The 26,887-nt window shown below is 42.0% G+C and overlaps 2 protein-coding genes across 2 annotated transcripts in view; one reads left to right on the top strand and one right to left on the bottom strand.

The window, feature by feature from the left end:
- Positions 1–26,887, bottom strand: part of LOC144685421 (uncharacterized) — a 222,521-nt gene that overhangs the window by 94,591 nt on the left and 101,043 nt on the right. The gene's annotated exons all lie outside the window — the stretch shown is intronic.
- LOC144686121 (uncharacterized) lies at positions 4,072–16,876 on the top strand. The gene is made up of 4 exons (XM_078551264.1): positions 4,072–4,210; positions 7,914–8,030; positions 9,880–9,977; positions 16,603–16,876. The coding sequence occupies exons 1-4, from the start codon at positions 4,072–4,074 to the stop codon at positions 16,774–16,776; spliced, it is 528 nt and encodes a 175-aa protein (XP_078407390.1). The 3' UTR covers positions 16,777–16,876.

The following is a 26,887-nucleotide window of genomic DNA, read 5'->3' as shown; positions in this document are numbered from 1 at the left end:
CCCTGCAGACTGACGGCGGGCAATGTGGCCTGCTGTTAGCGGGCTGGGCGGATGGTGGTGACCTTGTGAAGCAGGTTGCGCCATATTTTCCACGTAAGCCACCTATCACACCCACCACCAGCGGGCTTGGAAAATTCAGCCCTATGTTCTTTTTGTAGGCAACTTATCTTTCACTACAGAAAGTGACATTCCCCTTTGATACTTATCACCCATCACAGTCTCCACAGAATTATAGTCCTTTTAGCAAACAGTCCACAGTTGCTCCCAGTTTCCAATAGGTTTATGTATCCCCGTTTCAGCTAATAGTAACATTGGGTGATCATCTCCAGGTGCTTTCCTCAGTTTTCAGAGCGTTCCTTAAATCCATCACCAGCAGTAAAGCCTGTTCTGATGATTCTTCTTCCCATCGTCACCCCAGGACAAACCTCCCAGAATCCTTAGAAGGCTGGAGGCTGCGTCTCTTCAGCTAGAGACTGTCTCCCTCCCACATTCAGCTGCAAAGTCAAGCAGCCTTTTCTCTCAGAGATAAAAACAAAAAACTACTGCGGATGCTGGAAATCCAAAACAAAAACAGAATTACCTGGAAAAACTCAGCAGGTCTGGCAGCATCGGCGGAGAAGAAAAGAGTTGATGTTTCGAGTCCTCATGACCCTTCAGCAGAACTGAGTAAAGTATTTCACCCCTCTCCTAACTTTACTCAGTTCTGCTGAAGGGTCATGAGGACTCGAAACTTCAACTCTTTTCTTCTCCGCCGATGCTGCCAGACCTACTGAGTTTTTCCAGGTAATTCTGTTTTTGTTTCAGCCTTTTCTCTCTGCTGGCCACACAGAACTCTGCCTGCCTCTCTGTGATATTCATTGATTTGTAGGGAAGCCTGCAACCTGATCTCAAAATGGCTTCCCATGGCAATGTGAAACACATTAGCCTTGCACCCAGTTAGAAATGTGATTTAGTTATCTTTGATCCCAACTCCATTTCACCTGAGATGTAACATGTTAACTAACCAATTACAGCCATTGTTTCAGAAATCAAGGACAGCCTAGAACACAACTGTTTACAACCCAATATCTATAACGCCTTTCTGGGATTTTGGGAGACTTAGGGTCAACTCATGAGACAGCTGCCATTGGCTTGGACTTTCTGGTCTTGTTGTGGTGGGACCCACTTTGGGAAGCTCGGCAACCCAGCCAAAAGACCATTGACTTTCGGTGGGACTGGATGATTCCAATGGTGGGCGAGGCAGGGAAATCCTGCCCATTGTCTCCAAACATAAATGCCTCCTTCACAGCAAAACAATCTAAGCCTTCCTTTGATCTCTAATAATCAAACCACTCAGGCTTACTGTCAACCAGTAAAACAGGTCACATGATCTCCTTCACTTACCCTAAATTTAAAGAAACAGCCCCAAAATATTATAATCTTAACAACCTCATAATTGTAAAATAGTAATACACATGGATATATAATATATAAAGGCATACTCATACACATATGTACCATGTATAGACACCAGCACAAACATGTCACACATATTTGCATATACACCACAGAAATGCATACACGCTAACATGAGTATGTTAATGCTTTATACACAGTAATTGCATACATGTATAACCTGTGGATTTGCAGTAACGCATTCAATATGTATGGTATACATTTGCATTATACATGTAACCATCATGCACAGTACACTCTACATATAAATGCATACAAAGTGCATATACATAACAATGCATGCAGCATACACCTAACACCATGCACAATACACATACAGGGACATATACAAATGAATAAGCTGAAGTACATAGTGCTTCCTGGATTTTCTCCTCAGCAGTGAAGGAATGGCTTTCGCCATTCACCTTGTGAACAGATTTTCAGAGACTGGTCAATGGAGATTTCTACTAATCTGACATCTGTTTCTATATGGCAAAGGGTATCTGTGGCACCTATGAAGCAGGCAGGTATCAGCTAAGCTCTTCAGTCAGATTTAAAGAATTCTCACTGAGACATGCAGACTGCAAACCAGGAAGTTAAGGAAAAATAAACATTATATTTAATTCATTGCACAAGAAGCAAAATAAAGATTGGGACTTTTAAATGGGATTAAGGGAGAGAGGTAACAGAAAGCCTAGGGGAAATTTATTTCTATTTTTAAAAATGCTGCAATTTTTTTTTCTGAGGGAATGAAACTCCACATTTGTAAAATTAATTTTTCAGGGTCACAATGGTTATTCAACAGTATTATCACTTCTCATGTTCCAAGAATTCAGTTGCTCCTGAATGCACTGGCCCTAACTTTTCCTGATGTTTAAGTGTGGAAGGAATGAGTAAATTCTCTAAGTTCATGCCATTATAATGATTTTAATGCTAAATTTATATGCAAGTACTGTTACAGTGCACATTGTGGAAGAGCAAGCTATTTCTGACAATAATTTCTGGATTTACCTGTGCATGTGTGGATGGAACAGGTTGATGACAGATTTACCTAATCATATTGAATGGCAGAACAGGCTCAGTGGGCCATGTGATCTACTCCTCCTCCTATTTCTTATGTTCTGATGCAATAACAGTACTTTGATAGCCCTCATGTTGTTATTACAGCAAAATCTACAGCTAAAAATTTTTTTAAAAGTACACTGATACAGAATAATAGTTTTAGAATAATAGGAGGTCATTGAATGATAGAATTTTACAGCTAGAATGCAAGCTCCCTGGACTATTCACAATCTTATCCCCATGTCTTTTTCAATTTCTTATCCACTTCTTTTTTAAGATTATTATGGATTTGTTTCCATCATCAAGGTTGCTACAACATTCCATATCCTTTAAAAAAAAGCCTCCCCTAACCATCCCCTTTCATTATTTGATGATGGTCATAGGTTTGTGTTCTTTAGTTGTTGACACGGACCAGAAATAAGTTTTCCCAAATGACTTAATCATTTTGAACAACTCCATCATTTCTTCTCTCAATCTTTTGTATCCTTGTACAAGGAGCCCCAGTTTTTTTTGGCCTCTCCTCATAACTAAAGCCGCTCAGTCCTGGAATTATCTTCTCCACTCTCACCATGGTCTTGGTATCCTTTCTAAATGAGAGCTTCAATAACTGAACGCAATATTCTAACTGCTGCCTAATTAATTGTATGTATCGGTTCAACATACATTACACGTGCTGCTGAGATGTGGAATAAAGAGCATGAAGTACAAAGAATTGTATATTAAAGTCTATTCTCAATGTCCATACAAAACGTTTATCCCTCCTCTGGCTAATAACAAGGTAACTATCCAATTACAGCCATTGTATCAGAAATCAAGGGATAATTTCCCACTTGCAGATTGATCAGATAGGGTCCAACAAGTAGCTGTTGAGAAGTTGCTGTTAGTCACATCATTAGTCACCTCCTCTTTCGAATCTAGATTAAGTTTAACTAAGATGTCAGTACCTTTGATAGGGACTCAGGGGATTTAGTGGAAAGGCAGAGTATGTTTCAGAGAAAGTAACATTTTCATGTTTTGACAGTGATCTTCAATGCATCCCCCTCTCTCCCCACCACTCCTTGCCCCACCATATATATCAGTGTTTTTAGCTGCCTTGACCATATTCTCTTCACTTCCACCAATAGATCCCACTGCATTTATAGCTTTTTGACTGGGTCTGATAGGGTAAAGATAGAGAAGATGTTTCCACTTGTGGGGTGGACCAAAATAAAGAAAATTGAATATAAGATAGTCAGTAAAATAATGTTAATACGGAGAGCGATTAGAATGTGGAACTCGCTACCCTAGGAACAATTGAGGCAAAAGGTATGGATGGATTTAATCAGAAGCTAAATAAACACATGTTGGGGAAAGGAATAGAATGTTATGCTGATAGGGTTCGATGAAATAGGGTGAGAGGAGGCCATTGTAGAGCATAAAGACCTTTGGGCTGAACAGCCTATTTCTGTGCTGTACGTTTTCTGCAATTCCACGTAAATAACCTCAGTTTAGTTTGGTGAAAAACCTCAGTCAGAACTCTATTAGCGTTTGCTGAGACTAAATGAAGCAGAACTGACCGAGGTACCTTGTTATGAAATGGTTTGTTTTGTGCAGGTGAACCAGTGCTCGTTCTCTAGTGATGGCAAGCTCCTATTAACAGGGTCAGACGACTTTAACGTTTGTGTGTGGGATGTTGAAGAGGAAAAACTTCTATTTAAAGTAACAGGTCACACAGGTACGAGATTTCAGTGACACCTTTCACTTGCTTACAGGTATTCTTTACATATTCATGATTTGACTATGACCTATAACCTAGGATTTGACACCAAACTTGGCTGCACAATTTTGTATATTATTGAATGTGTTTTTGTGATCTTCAGTTTTTCAATGATTTAATACTGTCTGACCTGCTTGTACTGTGTCACTCAGTGTTGGCTGTGTTGGTCATTATCAGTAATGTTCTTGTCTGTTTCCTTTGCTAGTGAATTACTTCATTTAAAAAGCACAAGCTTCATTAACACCATTGGGCAGAAGATTTGTTCTGGTTACTATTTGTAATGCAATCCTAAATCCATTCTTTTAGAATGTACGCTTAATTATGCTAAAATGGTTAACGGGAGAAAAGTCAGTCATTTTGTTTAGAAGTCACTGTTACGAAGCAGGCAGGGAAATCTTTCCAACATTTTTGGAAATGGGGCTAAAGTTATTAAATACTGTGTGATCAGATTAATTGTGGAATAAAGATCTGCTCTCACCAATAATACAAATTGTATTAATTCTATCACTTGTGGGAAACCCACGATTATGGGAACATTTGTATTTACTTAATTTTCTTGTGTCACTACGTCTTCCCTCACCATTGTTCTCTGGCTCGAGAGTTAAACACCTTCTGGTCGTACCTCTGGTAGTAGAGAGCATTCTAGGAAATGTTTCATCATTTGAGATGCCTCTCTGGAGTCACAAATGACAGGATTGTTATTTATAGGATCTGCATTAGAGCTATGCAGCGGCTGACACCAGTAGTGAGGTGGTTGAGGCACAGCCAGGTAGGCCCCGTCGTACTGGCTTCTGGTGGGAGGGATTCCTTTAGATCATTAGACAACAATGTGCCTCTGTCTGTAGGTGCATTGACCAATTAGCAAGACAGCAGCTGTGGGGGTAACAATCCCAAGGCTGGACTGTACGTAAGAAGCTGCTACTTGACTTGAGCTTCTGTTTTTTTGCTGGTTCTTTCCAGGAGAGAGGATGACAAGGGTCACCGGTTTGCTTTGGTCATTCTACTCTTAATGTAACTTCCCTCCTTTGACAAGTGGAGCAATACAGCGAGCAGGTATAGGCCATCCACTTTAGTAGGTTTCAGGCAGCCAGTAATTAGTCTGCAAGCTGCATTGAGGATGGGATCCAACTTCTTGGCATGGGGAAAGCGTTCCCAGACCGGGCAGGCATTTTTCAGCTGCTGAGTAGCACAGGGGCAAGAGCAGTTGTTTGTAATGTTCTTGGGTCAGTAATTAATTTTACTATTAATTCAATAAGTGACCATTTCCTCTCAATGATGAGACTTTGGGACTGATCAAGTGCAGGATGTGTTAAGCATTTTGTACTGTAATGATTGGCTTCCAGGGTTGGGAATTTGTGCACTACTTTCTGCAGGTCTTTCAGGGGATTTAGCTGCTAATAGGCTTCTACAGGCTCTGCAAATCAGCTGTAAGAAAGTGTGGCACCACAACTCAAGAAGGTGGCCAATGAAAGCCAGCGGAAGCAGGAGGAATGTCTTGTTTCCTATCCTGGCGAGGCATTGCAACAGCTGGAATGGTCAGAAGGTTTGGTAGGAGTTGGTTGATCATATCAATGTCAGCAGCACTTGATGGGAACGTCAATAATTTCATTGCTGTTATTGGTCAGTTCACCCATAGCTTAGCAGGCTTAGTTACAATAGGCCCAGAAGCAGGAGTGGGAATGAATAGGCAATGGTGATGTTGTCTCTCATAATGACAACATATTCACACTATTCCACTACACGGCCCCCTTCTCCAATGGCTTCTCTTGTGCCAGAAAACAGGCAGTGTGCAGAGGTGCTGCAGGTGGCCTATCTCAGGCCCGTGCCCGTAGAGGTAAAGGTGATCGGATTTTCAACAGTCAAAACCGGGGCACATTGAAAAGCCATGGGAAGGTGGGGCTCCACGATGGTTTGACATGTTGGGTGACCAATGGCAGGTGTTTGAGGGAGGGACAATTGAAGGTGGGAGGTCACGTGATGACATTTCTAGGCATATATCCAGCCAGAGTTGGCAACCCTATTCTGTAGATCGTTTAAAAGGCGTCACCAGCAACGGAGCTGCCGACACCAAAAAGGTAGCAACAACTCCCTTGGAGACATTGAGGAGGCGGTGGAGGGAGCATTACAGGTCCACTGCATGCAATTCAATGTAATGTGATGGGCCTTTATAGGAAGGAGGGTGACATTTCACACATATTTTCTCCCCCAGGCCCAGTTTATATTTGACAAAAAAGGGAAAAAGTGAAAGCCAAGACATTTGAACTACTTTTACGAAATTGTCGGGATGACAAGACATTTTATGAAAAACTGGAACTGCCCTGGCAAAATCGGGATGTCTAGCCACTTCACTCAGAGGTCAAGGACGGTCTTAATCACAAGACCCTCTCAGAAGTGCATATCTGCCAACGACTTCACAGGGATTTCCACTGGGGGTAGCACTATGAGAGAAAGCTAACATCAGGCAGTGCAGCACAACACACGCAGACTGTGAGGAATGGGTATCATCATGGTAGGTGCCACTTGAAATAAAAGACACATCACATTCTGGATAGTAAACTATCGTGGTACCTTCATGATTTCATTTCTACTACTTAGGAAAATATGCGTTGAATGTGCAGTCAAAAGGAATGATGTGACTGGAAGATTATTAGGTTTGTTGAACAGATGAAGATGGCTGCATTGTTCCAGTGAAGCCCAACGCAAACTGGAGGAACAGCACCTCATTTTTGGACTAGGCACTTTACAGCCTTCCGGGCTGAATAATGAATTCAACAACTTTAGATCTTAAACTCCCCCTCCCCCCATCCCCACCCCGTTTCCTCCCCCTCCCTTTAGTTTTTTTTGTTTTCAATAATTTATATAGATTTTTCTTTTCCCACCTATTTCCATTATTTTTAAATCTACAGCTAATACCTTGTCAATCTTTCTACCCCACCCCCACTAGAGCTGTACCTTGAGTGTCCTGCCATCCATTCTTAATTAGCACTTTTCTTAGATAATATCACTACTTTCAACACCTCTTTGATCCTTTTGTCTGTGACATCTTTTGATTATCTGCTCCTATCACTGCTTGCTTGTCCCTACAACCACCCCACCCTCAACTTCTCTCCCCCCGCCCCCCACCTTAAACCAGCTTATATTTCACCCCTCTCCTAACTATACTTCAGTTCTGTTGAAGGTTCGTGTGGACCCGAAACTTCGACTCTTTTCTTCTTCACCGATGCTACCAGACCTGCTGAGTTTTTCCAGGTAATTCTGTTTTTGTTGTTGTAGATGAAGATGGAAATTCATTCCAGATGCCAAAATATTCTCATTCAGCCCAATATCCTTTGCAACATTAACATGCCAGGATTTTTCAAAAGATAGTGCGAAAACAAACTCGTAAAATAACATTTTTTAAACACGTATAAATAATAGAATCCATTAGTTTGTAGTAGTCATATTTACAGCTGATAAGCGAGGGTCACCAAGGGAAATGCTCAGAATAGGAAATGCTCATCGTTTGTGTATATTAATGAATGCATTAATTGTAAGAGCAAGTTCACTTTTCCTGTGCGCAAATGTGTCAGAATTAAAGTTGTGTTTGCTTGGCAGTGTAATGTTACACACTGTGTAATAATAGAGTGTGAACAGATTCTGAGTATTGCCTCTACTCCAACAGGCCCAGTGAAGGCGTGTGCATTCTCTGTTGACTCTACTCTTTTTGCCACTGGGTCCTATGATTGTACTGTCAGAGTGTGGAACATGAAAGCAGAAGAGTGTCTGCACATTCTACAAGGTATCTGAAAGAGACAATATCCTGACCATAACACTCTTCCCCAGCACGGCAGTGACCAGGGTTATTGTCTTTGCCCTGACCAAAGCAGGATGGGGCGGTGGCGGGTGGTGGGGTGGTGGGGGGGGGGGGGGTGGCTGCAGGACAGAGGACTGGACTAAGACTGGGGCAGGGTTTGGAGTTTGCTGTATTAACAAGGTGCTATTGGCATGTGTTAAACAGGGATAAAACTAAACTGCTACAAACCACCTTTTAAATATTGAAATGATGGGGCTGCTACTTCCAAAACTGGTTTGTACAATTCAAAATTAGATTTGAAATTTGTTCTGTTTGAATTTTTTGAGTCTGAGGGTTTGTTGGGCTGTTCCATGTGATAATTCCTGAATTTGCAACACATGCACCTGTTAGTATTAACAGTTTGCCATTGTGGAAACACTCATTTAAACTTTTATCTGTGTCCCTAGGACTCCATGACAAAGCAATGGGTGCATTTATGTTATGGAGTACTTCTTTTGATAAAACAGAGAGCTTCTAATATTAAAGAAATAGGCACCAACAGAGTAAGCATTAAGACCTATATTTCTGTCCAGTGCCTAAGCCATTTTATTGTCTCTTTCTAGTCCAGAGTGAGGATGAAGACTTTACGATTCCTACCCCAAACTTTTAACCAGCTGAATCATTTTCCAGCCATTCATTTAGAATTCATGTGGATGAAGCAATGAATAGATTACAAAGCAACAGGCCATATCCCATCAACTGCCACTCTCCAGAGATCTTAATTCAGCCATTGCAGTTACCTAAAAAACCTGGGCCCATGTTTTGAATGGGATATTTCCCAATTAACTCCTGGACCCATGTAACATATTATTAACTCCCAAACACCCTTTTTCACAGGACCATTGAACATTGCAGATTTTAGAGTTAAATCTTAGGATTAATTTGATGACAGAAACGTAGAATCTTGCATTTGGCCATTGTTCCTGTGCCAGCTCTGTGAAAGATTTATCCAATTAATCTGAATTAATTAATGCTCTTTCTCCCCTATCCCTGCAAATTATTCCCTTTGGAAGATATATCCAATGCTTTGTGAAAATTACCATTGAATCTGCTTCCACCACCCTTTCAGGCAGTGCATTCAGATCATAAAAACTCTTTGCTTAAATAAATTCTCATCTTCCCTCTGAGACTCTTGCCAAGTATCTTAAGTCTGTGTCCTCTGGTTGGAGACCCATCCATTAAAAACAGCTCCTCTTGATTTCAAAACTCTTCGTCATTTTTAACATCTTTATTCAATCCCCTCTTAAACATTCTGCTTCAAGGACAATTCTATGTTCTCTAGACCCTCCACAACATTGAAGTTCTTCATCTATCCTGTTATTTGGTAAATCTCTGAATCTTGAAGGCTCCACAGCAGTTTCATGCACAATTTAGGTGCTAAATACAAAACTTTTCATGAAGTATGTTTCCATTTTCATGATGTTATCAAACTCATGAGACAGTAGTTATGGATAAAGGGAGAAAATTGTTCTCTGAAAAGGATTCTAGCATTCTCCTGCAAATAATCGAACATTCTCCGAATCTTTCATCAGGATCAGGGCTGCTGTGAAATTTAGATCAGACACAAATTAATGGAAAAGTGAAAGAAGGTCTAGATCTCAGAATTTGACAAGAATAAATAAATTGATATTTACTTATTTGGGTTTTAGCCAGTAACTTCAGGTTGGCCTTCAGTTTTACTTTGTGTGAAGGCAGGTGCTCATAAAGTTCCACCCCAAACCACAGAGCCCCTTTGATGGCGTCTTAACACTATTCTCTAACATGGTCCAACAAACTGCGTTGTTGTTATTTTTAGGACACAGCAGGAGTGTGGAGACTGTATGCTTCAGCCGTGATTCAACGCTGCTCGTATCTGGAAGTTGGGACCATAAAGCTATTCTGTGGAATCCAAAGGTTAGCTGTAGACCTTGTAAACTGGCTATATTTCCCATCAATGTATCCGTGTATTTCCTGTCACCTCTCACCCTCCGCTACCCCACCTCCCCACCACCGTCAATGCTGTTCCTGTCACTTCCTGGTCTGTCTACCCAATCATCTTAATGCTGCCAATCAAGACTCAGACCATCTGTTTTTTTTTGATGCTGGTCACCTGACTGAAAATTTCTCTTTGAATTAAATGTTACATCTTTAAATTTCAATCTTAAAATGTATGGAGAAGAATGTTGAGCAGGAGGTTTAATAAAGAGTTTTGAAGAGTTTTGAAACCAGGAGAAACAAACAACACAGAGTAAAGATAATTGGCAAAAGGATCAAAAGGGAGATAAGAATTTATTTACACAGAAAGTTGTTATGGTCTGAATGCACTGCCTGAAAGGGTGGTGGAAGCAGATTCAATCGCAATGTTCACAAGAGAATTGGATATATCCTTGAAGAATAAGTTAAAGCTTTCCAACATTTAGGGTACTAAACAAAATCTTTAAGGGCTTACAGTATTGTCAAGGGCATGTACCAAGGCTTCTATTACACTAAATATGTCCCAGATTATCACTGGGGAAATAGCATTCATTTTACTGTCTAATGTGGGGAAGTTACAAAGAGGCTGCAAAGAAATATAGATAGGTTAAGTGGGTGGGCAACAAGTTGTCAGATGGAGTATAATGTGGGGAAGTACAAGCTCATTTTGTTTGGCGATGAGAATAGAAAAATAGAATATTTTTTCAAAGATGTGAAACTTGTAAATGTTGATTTTCAGAGGGACTTGGATGTAATCATGCAAGGAACATAGAAATTTATCTTGAAGGTACAGAAAGCAATTAGGAAGGAAAATGGCATGTTGGCCTTTATCGCAAAGGGACTGGAGTACAAGAATAAGGAAGTCTTGTTACAATAGCACAGGTTTGATGAAACAATACCTGGGATATTGTGCACTGTTTTGGTCTCTATATTTAAGGAAGGATAATGTTACAATTAAGAGACTCATAAGATTAGTATATTTTGGGACTGTAGCTTTAAATTAGAGTTAATGAAAAGGGTCATGTGACCTGTTTTGAAATCTGCCTGACAGTAATGTTGGGTGATTTGATTTCAAAGAGATCAAAGGAGGGCTTAGGTTGTTTTGCTAAGAAGAAGGTGTAAGGTACTTGTGCTTGGAGACAATGGCAGCAGTTTCTGACGATACCATAAGTAGACTTTGAATCTTCCAAAGTCCCTGAAAGGTGTTATTGGTACCGGGTTGTAAACAATTGTGCTCTAAACTGTCTGTTTACTTCTAAGATGAAAGGGATTTTGGATCAAAGATAGCCAATTAGCATTTCTACCTGGATGCAAGGTTAATGTTTTTCACATTGCCATATGGAAGAGGGAAGAGGAAACCATTTTTTGAGTTAAATGTTACAGGCTTCCCTACAAAGTCATGAACAATACAGACAGACAGCAGTTTGTTTTGCGGGGCTGGTGGGTGTATTGCAGTCATCTGAGATGCAGGGAGCAGGAAATAGTGCCAGCAAGTCCTGCCCCTGAAGCAGAGAAATTGCTGATTCTATTATTCATCACACACAATGCAAGTGGGAGCTTGAGTTCAGATTGATGAGACTGAGTTCATGAGGATTTAAAGGAGGCTGGAAGATTTGCCTAGCTTGAGCTAGAGGGAAGGAATCTCCAGTGCAACCCTCACAGTGAAAGTCATTTCCGGGATCAGAAGTTACCTGGCTAGGAAAGTAAAAGGAAGCAAGGCTTTGGGAGCTGATAATTTTTGACTAGGTCCTGGGGGATGAAGTATCCACTTAAGGGACAGTGTAATGTATAGCCATAGCAGGAGATTTTTGGTAATGCTCAAAGTTAAATGGGAAATTTATTTCTGTAATTTAAAGTACAAGTTGCCTACAATAGAAAATAATGTTTAGTAATAGTGTTATTTTAGTCCTTTGTTACAGTAAAAGTTTTAAAATGTGAAATCTTGATGTGTCATTCTTTTAGCTAATAACTAGAAGTTTGAATCTCTTTTCATAAGTTATTGATCTCAATGGAGATTGTAACAATATACTTGCACTGGCAGCAGTAAAGCGAATGTTCATTAGACTGATTCCTGGAATGAGAGGGATTTCCTATGAGTAAAGGCTGAGTGAATTGGGCCTATACTCTCTGGGGTTTAGAAGAATGAGAGGCGTTCTCATTGAAACAAGCAAGATTCAGAATAGGTTTGGTAGGTTAGACATTGAAAGGTTGTTTCCCCTGGCTGGGGATTCTAGAACATGGGGGCACACTCTCAGGATAAGGGGCTGATCGTTTACGACTGAGAAGAGGAGAAATTTCTTCATTCAAAGGGTTGTGAATCTTTGGAATTCTCTACCTCAGGAGCTGTGGATGTTCCATCGTTGAACATATTTAAGGCTAAGATAGATTTTTGGTCTCTCAGGTAATCAAGGGATATGGGGAGTGGGAAGGAAAGTAATGTTGAGGTTGAAGATCAGCCACGATAGTAGTGAATGGTGGAACAACTCGAGGGGCAGTATGGTTTACTCCTGCTCCTATTTCTTGTGTTCTTATGCTACTTATTTGCTTGGTGACACATGTGGTTGTTAAGTCCTAACATGAAGCTGTTTTCCACATATGTTACAGTGAATATTGATGTCTTTGCGAATTTGGCTTGTACTAATAACAGGACTTGTTGGCAAAAAATGAACTTGACTGAATAACACCATATGGCTTTAAGGACCTAATGAAGCCAGGTTCCACCATGAGTCAGTTTACAGTGTTAGTCTTGAGAAGTTGGTGATGAGTACTCAACACTTGTGGATGTATATACAGTTTAATATGAATCACAATCACTAGTGGTATTAGAACAAGAATGGAATAAAGCCTTGATGTTTGCAGGTTATTGCAAATAATTTCAAATACTTGAAATTGCCCAATGACAATGTAGAAATAGCAGTTATTCTTCTCAATGATAATTCAATGATGCATTCCATTACTGAAAATGTAGTGACGGTGGTTCAATTACATTTACATGGTAAACAGATATTTCTTTTCAATTGGTTAGTGTAATGTTTGGGATGCATGGACATTAATTATTACACTGAAGAGGCTCCAGATCAAGCCACTAAGGAATCAATACTGTAGTCTTTCTGTCTGCCTGATAAACAGTACATGCTGTCTTCCCATAGGATACACTCTACCTCCGCTGGGGCTGACCACTTTATAATAAAATATTTTATTGATATATTCCTTTGTTTTCACCCCCCCCGCCATAAGACCCCTCTCCTCCAAGCAGCCTTTTCTGCAGGAAGGTGATGGGGTTTGATACTAGTCCAGACCAACAGGGTGTCAGTGGAAAACAGTGGCCTGGTTTCTACAATCGATGAACAGTAATAACGTGGCACCTTTTACCCTTACTGACCAATTACATCACTGCATCAGTGTATTGTAATAATTTATTTAGTCTCAAGGATGAGCATGATAACGGTAACAGTTGCTCAGATGACAATATCCTATCCATTCTGTACAGTTAGGGTTTACTGCGACTAAATAAGTCAAAACTCTGCTTTTAATACATGAAATCCTGGGCTTTTCCCTAAAGAATCTGCAAAGTGAAATTCTCAATTCTGTTCCTTTTAAACCACAAGACAATGGCATTTATTATTCTATCAATTCTAGGAGGACATTGATGTTAAAATTATAGTTATAGGCAGTTTTAATTTGCTTTTTTGACAAAAGTATAAGTTAGCCTTGTTCCACTTATGTTCCACTTAAGTTAACATTTATGGAGTCTTTTTATTTCACTGTTCCTGTACAATTGATGTACAGCCATCTTTAAGCCAATTAAAGTCATCTTTTTATTTAAGCAGACAGGTCTCATTGTGAGGTCTCTCTCTGGACATCAGAATGTCATCAAAACCTGCGCCTTTTCAATCGATGGAGAACGTTTGGTAACTTGGTTTTCTTCACAGTAATACTTGTATTGTATCTCCAATTATCCTTTGTTCACCAGTTACTACTTACATTTATAAAACACCTTTAACACAGAAGAAATCCAAGAAGTCCTAGCCACACAAATACTTTGGCTACAACATAGGTCAGAAGCTGGGAATTCTGTAGCAAGTAGCTCCTCTCCTCACTATCCAAAGCCTGTCTATCTACAAGTCAGAAGTATGATGGAATACTTCCCACTTACCTGGATGAGTACAGCTTCAACAACACGCAAGAAGCTTGACACCATCCAGGACACTTGATTGGCACCCCATCCACCATCTTAAACATTCATGCCCTCCACCACTGGCGCTCAGTGGCAGCAGTGTGCACCATCTACAGGATGCACTGCAGAAATTTGCAAAGGTTCCTTTAGCTGCACCTTCCAAACCTGTGATCTCTACGACATAGAGGAACAAGGAATGCAGGAGCCTGGGAACACCGTTGCCTGCAAATTTCCCTCCAAGCCTCACATCAACTAGACTAGGAAATGTATTGCTGTTCCTTCACTGTCACTGGGACTGCAGCAGTTCAAGAAGGCTGCTTACCACCACCTTCTCCAGGGCAATTAGTGATGGGTAATAAATGCTGTCCTTGCCAGCAATGTCCAATTCCCATGAACAAATTAAAAAGGCAATCTGAGTAGTGGTGGAAAGTGGGAAAAGATTACAAATAGATAAAAGGAATAGAGGAGTAGATATTGAACCATGTTGTAGGATTTAGGAAAGGAGTGTGAAAGCGTCATCAAGCAGATGAGTTCCAAAGTGTTTAAAGGTGGAGAGAGGAGTGAAGGTTTAATTAATGGACTTGGAGCCATTGGCTACAGAGTCAGATTTCCCACACGTCAATGTTCCCCACTGACCACAGCTGGAAAGTGTGAGGATTTCAGATATGTACAGAATTGTGCTTGGCTTTAATTCACCCCAATCAAAGGGCCAAGCAACACTCACTGTCTTTGCCCATCCATGAAGAAAGGGTGAGGTAATGGAGGGTGACTGAACCTCAGGAACCACATCCAGGGTAGAGAACTGGCAGGAGACAAAAGGAAGGATATTGAAATATGAAAAAGATACAATTCAATACACTGAAATGTGATAAGGGCATGAAATGGTGCATCTGAAAGACTGAGTGATAATGTTTTTGATCTGTTTTTTAGAGCTGGATCTTAGAGATTCCTTTGAATAAGCTGTAATTCTTCTCATACAGGCCACTGGATCCTGGGATTGTACTGTAAAAGTGTGGACTTTACGAAAACGTGTACAAAAATTAACTTTGCTTGGTCACACAGGCAATGTGAGCTGCGTAGCGTTTTCTGGATTTGGAATGCTGGTAAGCTGAATAGTGAAATGAAGTAGAAACTGGGGAATATTGAAATGACCACAGGCCCTGTCACTGGCGCAGTGGCTATATGCGCTCTGTGGTGTGGTACTGAGCCACATGGGCTAAGATATTGATTTTAGGGTAAGCAGTGAAGCGAGGACTTTCGCTGCTGACCTTGAAGCCTCACTGAGAGATCTGTAGTGAGAACTTTACCTCACTCTTCTTGCAGTGAATTGTAGCGCTTTCTAATGGGGATTCCCAGCTTGGAGCTGCAGTGATGTCATCACGCTGTCCAAGTAACCAATCACATTAAAGAATTCTCATAGATAGCTAATCAGGAATGAAAAATCTTAAAACCAAATCCTCTTTAAAAATTTTAAATAGAGCAAACCAAAGATTGGGACAAACACTTGGGCTGAAGGTAGGCACTGAAAAACCTTTAAACAATAAAAAATTAGTTTAAAAACTGATCATAATGGAGACATTTACCAACACTTCACTAATATAACTAAATTTATGTACAGTACACTTATAGAGCCTTATTATTTCACTGTTCCTGTACCAGTTGATGTACAGCCAACTCTAAAGCCATTTTGTACTGTAAAATAAAACTACAGGACTAGATCTGTTGTTCAGCAGTAGTTGTTAACCCAGCTATACCTGATTGAAAAGGTCTAACTCTTTCTGGGTTTTCTATCAGCAATGTAAGAGCAGGAAAGGGAGGTTCTCACCATATCTTCACTGATTGCTGGCTTAGGATGGGTTGGTATGTGAGCGGAGGTCCACAGGATAGCAATGAATGATAGACTACAACTGCAGGATTTCTATGTTAATCCGTACTTGTATTTGATCCTGAAGTTACGGTCAATTTCAAAGGGGTACTGACTACAGATGTTGAAAGCTTGCTGTTAGAAAGCAGTCTAAGCTCAACTATCTGATCTTACTCAGGCTGATGGTGTGAACTCTAGAATTTTCTTTGGCTTTGCTGGGCTAGTGAAGGAAGAGAATCAGATTGGTTCCTAGCTTTGATGACTGATGTTGGAAAGTGTATGTGCAAACACCAGGCCAAAAAAAAAAGATCAGGTCCAGTTCTAATGGCCCATAGGTTTACAAATGAAAGGTGACCTTTGGGTAATGCACTAGAGTGCGACCCACATTGACCCAGTGCTTTCAGGAGGGGGAAATTAGGAAATCAAATTACAAAATCCTATTGATGATTTGTCATGTTGGACTAACAACTTATTACCCAAAACACCAGTTCTGCCAGATGTAAATTCTTCTGATTGTTTCATAGGCTTCGGGCTCCTGGGACAAGACTGTACGTGTATGGGATTCAAGGAATGGGCGCCTGATCTTTCTCCTGACGGAGCACACTGGCAGGGTGTTGGCCCTCTCATTCTCTCTGGATGCAATTCTACTGATGACAGCAGCAGGAGATGAAACGGTGAATGTGAAGAGATTCATTTAAATTGGAATCCTTGTTTTCCATAGTCTGCGAGGTGACTCATTCTCATCCATTCTCCTAGGTTCGTGTGTGGGATTGTGAAGATGGAAAATGTTGTAAGATCCTTAAGGTAATACATCCTGAAATATTTGTTGTATCTATTTGATATGAGCAGTTCCCCTACCTAGATATTCAAAGGTCAGTTTAACCTGATTATAAATGCATTTTTGGGAAAAACTTTCAAATGTAATCTGTATCTTGATTTGAGATTGTTATGAGGGAATCACCAGTATTGATAATTCTCATTCTCCTTCCCCACTGTCACCAAATTAAGTGAACCTTAAATCAGGAGAAGTGTACAGAACAGATCTGTTTCTGAACATGTTAACACTCTGATCTGACCAGTGAACTTTCCTCTTTGAAGATTGATGATTCTTTTTCTTTCTTTCCATAGTGCGAGTTGGATTCCATCTTTAGTTGTCAATTTTCCCCTTTCGATACTCTTCTGACTGCAGGAACCTCTGATCATGTACAGAGAATGACAACAGCACATTGAATCTTTTATCAACGTAGATGGTGCAACACCCATCTCACATCAAGAGGTCTCAGAAGGAAATCTGTTTAGTCTAAAATAATATAGCAGTAGTTACTCAAGCAAATAACTTTAAAGTTAAAGATTCAACGATAAACGTTGACATTAGAATTAAAATATATTTTGTGTAAAGTGATTCAACTATAAATGTAAAACTCATGCTTTCTTTGGAGCAAGTAATATCAAAACAAAACATATTTTTATATTCTAACTCCTTACAGGAGAAATTTGGGGTTTCATATTACTGCCTTGAAGAAGCACAAAGGCCAGGAAAATTAGGGAAGTTAATTTTTTGCATCTCTCACATATACATATTGAAAAAAGCTCTTGTGTATGTCAGCTTCCCTAATCCTAATCTTACCTTGTGTTGTCGTGGCTTTTGGTGATATTTTCATGTCAGATTGCAGAATGCAAACTTGTTTTTCAATATCTCAACTTTGAGTCAGAAGGGTTGTAGGTTCCAGTCCCACTCCAGATACTCGAGCCCATATTCTAGGCTGTTACATCACCTCACTGCTGATGGAGTGCAGCACCATTGTAAGATGAGAAGTTAAACCGCCTGCCCTCTCGACTGTATGTAGACGATCCCACGGCACTATTGGAAGAAGGGCAGGGAAAAATTCTCCCAGGATAATATTTATTCCTCAACCAACATCACTAAAAGAGATTATCCTGCCATTTATCTTGTCATGGTTTGTGGGATCTTGCTGTGCACCAATAGGCTGCTCTGCTCCTTTATTTTAACAATGACAAGTTTCAAAATACTTAATGTCCTGCAAAGTGCTTTGGGAGGTCATGGCATGTGCTGCATACAGGCACCTTTTTTAATTTGACTGGAAGCTCTTGCCATTAGGTAGCACCAAGTTCCCCATCTGGTTGCATCTTCTGTTTCTGCTTTAGCCATGTCAGCATCATAGACTAATATCCATATTCCACCAATATTTATATGGGTGTTGCTAGCTAAACCAGGCATGACCTGCTGAGATGGTAATCCTGATAATGAAAAACTTATAAGTGGAAATGATCTAAAGGTGGGTCTTTAAGATTTCAAGTGATGGGGCTGTGATTATTTTCTTTGGCAGCTTGTTCCACTGTGGGATTGTCCTTGCGAAGAAAGGTTGTTGATACATTGTCCTGGAAACAAATGGTCTTTGTAGTTTGTGTGGATGACTACCTCGTGTTTTGTCATTGCCAGAGGGCACTAGGTACTTGCTTCTGTCAATTCGCACCAGCCTAGTCCATATTTTTTAGAAGATGGTCAGGACTATTTTCCCCCCTCGTTTGCTATCCTTTGCCAGTCAGAGCCGACTGCTCTTCATTGCACAGTGGTGCCCTCAGGGAGTTGGTGGCTGCTGCCGGTAATGCAACCACCTGAGGTCTAGGGTTGCTGAGGGACCCAGGCCACATGGCAGGAGGGGGAATCACAGGGTGGAAATCATGGGGACGGTGGGTGTCAGCAGCAAGAGCAGGGGGTGGCTATCAGCAGGCACCCACCTTCCCGATGAGAGGTCCCTTATTAGGCCTGAGTGGCTTTGAATAAGGGACCCCCCCACAGAAGGCCATTTAGAATAGAGATGAGGAAAATTTTTTTCTCTCAGACTTTGGAATTCTCTTCCTCCAGAGGTGGCTGAGACAGATTTCTTGAATATTTTTAAGGCAGAGGTAGATAGATTCTTGATAAGCAAGGGGTGCAAGCTTATTGGGTGTGGGGGGGTGGGGGGTTAGGGGAAGGGGACAGAGGCAGGAATGTGGAATTGCGGTTAAAATCAGATCAGCCATGACCTTATTGAATGGCAGAGCAGGCTCAAGGGGCCGAGTGGCCTCATCCAATCCTAATTTGTATGTTTGTATGTATGTTCATTTCTTCATAGTGCAGTGAGTTAATAAATCCTCTGGATTTCCACCTCAACCCAGCCCAGAATTATGGAATGCTTGTCTCCTTTCAGTTTTGGTTGTGAGAAGCCTTAAACACCTTTAATCATGCTTGCATTAGCCTAGATACAGTGGATCCCCAAACCCCTAGCACAAAAATATGTTTACTCTGGCACCAAGATCAGTACTGTGCCCTTTATCACTGACATAGAGAAGGTCACGACTCAACCCATTTTATTGTTCTAGTTAGAAGGAGAATCTGAGAAAATCGGAGGGTAGAGAAGGGAAGATGGTTTACAGAACAGTACGGTCTCAGCTGCACCAAGTACAGCCATGCGTTAGAGAAAGGTGGGTTATGTAATGTACCCCTCCCTCTGCCTGGGTACCCACTGTGCAGGTGAGACAAATTTACGGGTCTTCAAAATGAACGCATTTGTGGTCAAATCCTATTGGTGGTTTAAACTGTAAGCTGAACGTTGTTGGGCTCTGAGTGAGCTTTGGGGTTTTTCTGATGTGTAAGGCAGTGCAAATGGCAGAAGGCGAATGGTTTCATGAGCAGCTGAGTACTCCTATCATATCTGGCAAAAATACAGGCCCAAAATAAACCATAAAGCTCTTGTAACATACGTCAACCTTAACGTATATAAATCACAAGTCTGTGTGAAAACAGGATTCAAAAGTATTGAGTGTTTGGAAGAGTTGAGTGTGAGGCAGTAACAGGAGACGTGCAGTACAATATTAATTCACATTTTTATTGATTCATTAACATATAAACCAGGCTGAGAAGCTTTACAGTTGCAGGGCGGATCCCAGTAGTGCTGAGAATTTGGGTAGGTGTGTTTTGTGCGGCAGCCAATCTACTCACAAACTGCTGACAATGAAGTGATTAGTGGAGGGGCAGAAATGTATCCAGAATCCTGGATTAGATAATAGTGTCAATCAAGAGCTTCGGACAGTTGTCCCACTTGAGGTCACTGATACTGCTCAAAGCGAAGCCAAGGAAGATGCTGTTTCGCTGGTCCAACTGTCCAGCAATGCAGCAGCTCATGCCTAAAGAGAATCGTTTTTAATGGGAGTAATTCATAGAAATGTGTCCTTTCCGGAACAGGCTCAAATACTTTTTGACAGCATTGGATTGGACTAAAGAACGGTAAATAATTTGCGTGTATCTGTAACACCTGTCAATGTATAGCTGTCTTATAGTAGCAGCAGCAGCATCTATCCTATCCTAGGCCTGCACGCCCTTGCAAATTATACTGTTATGATACAGCAGATGGTAAAGGCTGAGTTGTTAAAATCTCGGAGGGAAACTTGAACAACTGTCATAACCTATATTTTCAATTGGTATGTTTGAGATGCAGCTCTGAATTCAGGACTAAGACCACTGAGCCTCAAGAGGTTTTTCATATAAAACTAAATTAAACATTTATTAATTTATCAACAAATACAAATTACTACCGTAATAACTTTTAAACAAATCCCCAAATTAATCACACCCAGGTAAATCTTCACCAAGGCAACAATAACTCATAGGCAGGATTTTCAAGTTGGCGAGCGGGGGGGGCGGGGCCCGCTCGCCGACACGTAAAATGATGCGCAGTGATGTTGGGCGGAACTCCCGACATCACCGCGCCCCATTTAAATTTTCAAGTAGGCGGGGGCGCAACAAAATCAGTTGAGGCCATTGACAGAGTCATTGAAGCAATTAATGGACCTGCCCGTCCAACCTTAAGGTCGGCGGGCAGGCCAGGAGCCCCGGCAGGTTTCAGAGAAAGCATGAAACCTCATCCACCGGCGGGATGAGGTTTCATGTAGGTTTGAAAAAATTTAATTAAATTTTTTTACAAAGTTATGGACATGTCCCAACTCATGTGACAGTGTCATATGAGGGGACATGTCAGGGATTTTTTTTTCTATTTTTAATATTTTTTATTGTAGAGCCGATCTCCTTGCGGCAGCACTTAGCCTCAGGGAGATGAATGCGCTCTTTCGTGTGCATGTGCGAAAGAGCGCACTCTCGGGTTTAGGGATTCCCCTCCCGCTCGCACAGGGAGCGCATAGCGATTCCGTGCTGACATCACGCTGGGCGGGCCTTAATTGGCCCGCCCATGTAAAATGGCGGCGCGCCTCTGATTGGAGGCGCCGATCGGAGGCGTGCCTCTTGCGCGCCCACACTTCAAACCCCACCAACGTGGAGAAAATCCTCTCCATAGACTTTAAACAGACACCAGGCAAAGCACATTTGACCTAACACATTCAAAATGAGGTTCCTTGCAATTTGGTTCCTTTGCAGACACGGTTATAGGCTTACAGGCTGGTTAGATCTTAAATGCCTCTGACGTACACACGCATACTCCTTTCTGTTTATACCTAGCTTCCCCTTTGAATGTAAATTTTCCAGGGTATCCTAGGCTTTTAACGTCACATCTTCTAACAATAACACTTTCATCCCACTAATTTTATTAGTAACATAAACACATTGCTTGGCGTCTCCCAGCTCGGTGCAAGATTTTACTCCCTCCCTTGAACGCTTTATTCAACAAATGCAAATTTACACTTTACCTTCTACCCTCCTTACTGTTTACCCAATTAACATCTCAAACTGCTATACATCAAAGCACCCAGACTAGCTGGCTTTAATCAAATTGAGACACACACAATCAAACACATATACACAGACCTTACTTTCCATTTCAAAAATAATTTCCATTAACATTATAGACATTAATGTTTCTTCATGACAATACCATCCTGCCTCCTATCCCAATCTCTGATTGTCTCGATCATTTGCGGCTGGTTCTCTACAACATTCATTTGCCAGAATTATGCACTGCTTGCTTGAGGAGGCTCCTTACATCATAAGTCTGGCACCCCAATCAAAACTAGAACTTATCATTACTGGACTGAAGAATAAAAAGATGTAACAAAGACAAATATTTGAAGTACAGTGAAGAATTGGATATGAATCTGTAGGCACCTTTGTACTTGGGATTTTGCTTAGCTTGAACATGCGCAATGTATATATATACATACATTTTTCCTCTCCGCAGATGCTGTCAGGCCTGCTGAGTTTTCCAGTTATTTTTATTTTTGTTTTGGATTTCCAGCATCCGCAGTTTTTTGCTTTATTCTTAGTGTTTAATTAACTGCCACTTCTCTTCAAGGAATGCCTACCTTGAAGAAGTTTTGCTCTTCTCTCCGACAGGATTTCCATATCTCCCTTTTCCCTTGTTCACCTTCATTGCTTTCCATTTCTCTCCTGGTGTTTGACAAGGTGTTTACTAAAACCCACTTTCACAGCCATATTTCCTTCCTCAATGACTGTCTCCGTCTCCGACTTACCCCATGTGGATTTCAACTGAAGTTCCATCCCTCATGTTTCGAACCCACCTAGGATTACAGGTATCTCTGGGATATACAGCGCTCCTCCGACTGCTGTTCTCGTCACATTCTGAGATCCACACTCAGTGCCATGCGCCGCCATATGAACACACTCGACCTCTCCCTCCAGCAGCACCGCCGCACCCTTTTTCAAAGCTGCGCGTGTTCCCAGTTTCATTTTATTCTTCGTCTCATCCGACGCCTCAACAAGAAAATTTGTCTCTTTCTTTCAGGTGCAAAGGAACACAAGCTCCAACAACTTATCGACACCAACACCCATCCAGGACCCTCCACCCCTGCCTGTCCCTTTGTCCCCATCCCGTCTTCCAATCCCAACCCCGGCCGTGTATTCACTATACCCCCTGACCTTCCCCTCTCCGATGCTGAACGTTCAGTGCTCAGCAAAGGACTTAGTTTCATACCCTTACGCCCTCATCTCAATGAATTTCGGGCTCGGCACGATGCTGAACTCTTCTTCCGCCGCCTTCGTCTCCGTGCTCACTTCTTTGGGCAGGTTTCCTCTCCCCGTTCAACGGATCCTTTTACCCACCTCCAATATTCTCCCTCCACCTGGATCCCTCCCTCTGGATTCTTATCTTCACTTGATCTTTTCATTGAGAACTGTCGGCGTGACATTAGTCGTCTCAATTTCTCTGCTCCTCTCACCCACTCTAACCTGTCTCTCTCTGAACTTGCTGCACTCCGTTCTCTCAGGTCCAACCCTGACACTGTCATCAAACCCGCTGACAAGGGTGGTGCTGTTGTTGTCTGGCGCACTAGCCTCTATCTCACAGAGGCTGAGCGTCAACTCGCAGACACTTCCTCCTACCTCTCCCTGGACCATGATCCCACCACTGAACATCAAGCCATTGTTTCCAGGACAGTTACTGACCTCATCTCCTCTGGATATCTTCCTTCCACAGCTTCCAACCTCATAGTCTCCCAACCTCGGATGGGCTGCTTCTACCTCCTACCCAAAATCCACAAACAGGACTGTTCAGGCACACTGATCGTGTCAGCCTGTTCCTGCCCCACGGAACTCATTTCTTGCTATCTTGACTCCATTCTCTCTCCCCATGTCCAGTCCCTTCCCACCTACATCCGTGATTCCTCTGACACCCTACATCATATCAACAATTTCCAGTTCCCTGGCCCCAACCGCCTCCTCTTCACCATGGACGTCCAATCCCTCTACACCTCCATCTCCCACCAGGATGGTCTGAGGGCCCTTAGCTTCTTCCTCGAACAGAGGCCCGAACAATCCCCATCCACCACTACCCTCCTCCGTCTGGCTGAACTTGTTCTCACACTGAACAATTTCTCCTTAAACTCCTCTCACTTCCTCCAAATAAAAGGTGTGGCTATGGGTATCCGCATGGGCCCTAGCTATGCCTATCTCTTTATGGGGTATGTAGAACATTCCTTGTTCCAGTCCTACTCCGGCCCCCTCCCACAACTCTTTCTCCGGAACACCGATGATTACTTTGGTGCTGCTTCATGCTCTCGTCTGGACCTGGAAAAATTTATTAATTTTGCTTCCAATTTCCACCCCTCCATCATTTTCAAATGGTTCATCTCTGACACTTCCCTTCCTTTCCTTGACCTCTCTGTCTCAATTTCTGGTGATAGACTATCCACCAATATCCATTACAAGCCTACCGACTCCCACAGCTACCTCGACTACAGCTCCTCACACCCTGCTTCCTGTAAGGACTCCATCCCATTCTCTCAGTTCCTTCGCCTCTGTCGCATCTGTTCTGATGATGCCACTTTCAAAAACAGTTCCTCTGACATGTCCTCCTTCTTCCTTAACCGAGGTTTCCCACCCACGGTGGTTGACAGGGCCCTCAACCGTGTCCGGTCCATCTCCCGCGCATCCGCCCTCACACCTTCTTCTCCCTTCCAGAAACATGATAGGATCCCCCTTGTCCTCACTTATCACCCCACCAGCTTCCGCATTCAAAGGATCATCCTCCGCCATTTCCGCCAACTCCAGCATGATGCCACCACCAAACACATCTTCCCTTCACACCCCCTGGCGGCATTCTGCAGGGATCTTTCCCTCCGGGACACCCTGGTCCACTCCTCCATCACCCCCTACTCCTCAACCCCCTCCCACAGCACCTTCCCATGCAACCGCAGAAGGTGCAACACCTGCCCCTTTACTTCCCCTGTCCTCACCGTCCAAGGGCCCAAACACTCCTTTCAAGTGAAGCAGCATTTCACTTGCACTTCCCTCAATTCAGTCTACTGTATTCGTTACTCCCAATGCGGTTTCCTCTACATTGGGGAGACCAAACGCAGACTGGGTGACCACTTTGCAGAACACCTTCGGTCTGTCCGCAAGCATTACTCAGACCTCCCTGTCGCTTGCCATTTCAACACACCACCCTGCTCTCATGCCCACATGTCCATCCTTGGCCTGCTGCATTGTTCCAGTGAAGCTCAACGCAAACTGGAGGAACAGCACCTCATCTTCCGACTAGGTACTTTACAGCCTTCCGGACTGAATATTGAGTTCAACAATTTTAGATCATGAGCTCTCTCCTCCATCCCCACCCCCTTTCTGATCCCCCCTTTTTTTCCAATAATTTATATAGATTTTTCTTTTCCCACCTATTTCCATTATTTTTAAATGTATTAAATGTAAAAGATAAAAAATTTTTATCTCTACCTTTTAACCTTTTTCGATTCCTTCACCCCACCCCACCCCCACTAGGGCTATCTGTACCTTGCTCGTCCTGCTTTCTACCCTTAATTAGCACATTCCTTAGATAATATCACCACCTTCAACACCTCTTTGTTCTTTTGTCTATGACATCTTTTGGCTATCTCCACCTATCACTGGCCCTTTATCCACCTCTACTTGTCCCACCCCACCTTAAACCAGCTTATATTTCACCTCTCTTCTATTTTTACTTAGTTCTGTTGAAGAGTCATGCGGACTCGAAATGTTAACTGTGTTCCTCTCCGCAGATGCTGCCAGACCTGCTGAGTTTTTCCAGGTATTTTTATTTTTGTTTTGGATTTCCAGCATCCGCAGTTTTTTGCTTTTATATATATATATGTTCTTTCTATCTGCAAAGAACAGGGCCCTGTGTATTAATACAAGTAGCTTGCAGTACACGCAATGTGCCACATTGCAAGCCCGACTGATGATCATAAATTAGTTGTTAGCGTAATTCTTAGCACACTGAGGATTATTTAGCAAATGTTGTCCAATCACGGAATCACATCTGATATTGGACATTGTGTTTTGAGTTTTGCAAGCACGGGCTGGTTGGGTACAGTCTGTACCCCGCCCGTTGCGAACAGCGGCTGGGACATGCTGTTTGATACGATCTGCCAGTCTTTGGGATGTACGGCCTACATGCCTAGCATCACACGGGCACTGAAAGTCATACACCACATTACTCACTTGTATGATAGGCAGAACATCTTTTTGGCTTGACAGCAGTATCCTGTTAGCGGCAAATACCACCCGTGTTGCTACTGCGCAGTAGCAGCGTGAAACAGTTAGCTTCACCTGTTGCTCGAATTTTGAGATACTTTGCTCTTTCAGGGTAATTTGAGGGAGACTGGGCACTTTTCAGGGCCGAAAGTGATGGCCTTAGGCTTGTTCATGAGTTTGTGTGATATACAGCATGAAATAATCTGATCAAAGTAGCCATTATCCTGCAGGATACCTTTGATGCCCCTATTTCAGCATCAAGCTTGCATGGTGAGCAAATGGATCGGGCCCTATTTACAAGGTTGTTGATAAGACCAATCTTATCTTCAGCTAAACAAAAAAGTGACAGCCATTCGCTGACTCATTCCTCTGGGCAGTGCCTTGACCAATCAGGGTTAAGCTGCTTGGTTTAACTTTCAAACAATGCTTGGCAGTAACTGGCAGTTACCATCAGTGGTGCATTCTCCATGGCAACACCACTTGCCAATCAATCAGCACTCTCTTCACATGCAGTATAAATTGTTCTTTTCCCCTATATTGCTACTCTTGCGAGTGTCCTGATGAATGCAAGATGAAAAGTTTAGACATGTCTCTTTTTTCAGTAATACTCAAGTTCTGTAAACAACTGGATGTGGTTTTAATACATGATTTTTTAAACATAGTTCCATAGAAAGAAAATCATATACCTTTATAGGGTGTGTGTTTCTTTATACACTCACTGCCCTGGCTAATATGTATCTGTTACAGTCAGTGAGAAGTGGTAGAATGGCTCCCTTCTCTTCCCATTGCCTCATTTGGTTTTAAAAAAAATTCACTTCCCAACCAATTCAGTGAATGTT

The sequence above is a fragment of the Cetorhinus maximus genome, chromosome 10 (genome assembly GCF_964194155.1).
Source record: "Cetorhinus maximus chromosome 10, sCetMax3.hap1.1, whole genome shotgun sequence".
Lineage (NCBI taxonomy): Eukaryota > Metazoa > Chordata > Chondrichthyes > Lamniformes > Cetorhinidae > Cetorhinus > Cetorhinus maximus.
The sequence above is the reverse complement of the archived record's forward strand: the minus strand, read 5'-3'. Positions and strand labels throughout refer to the sequence as shown.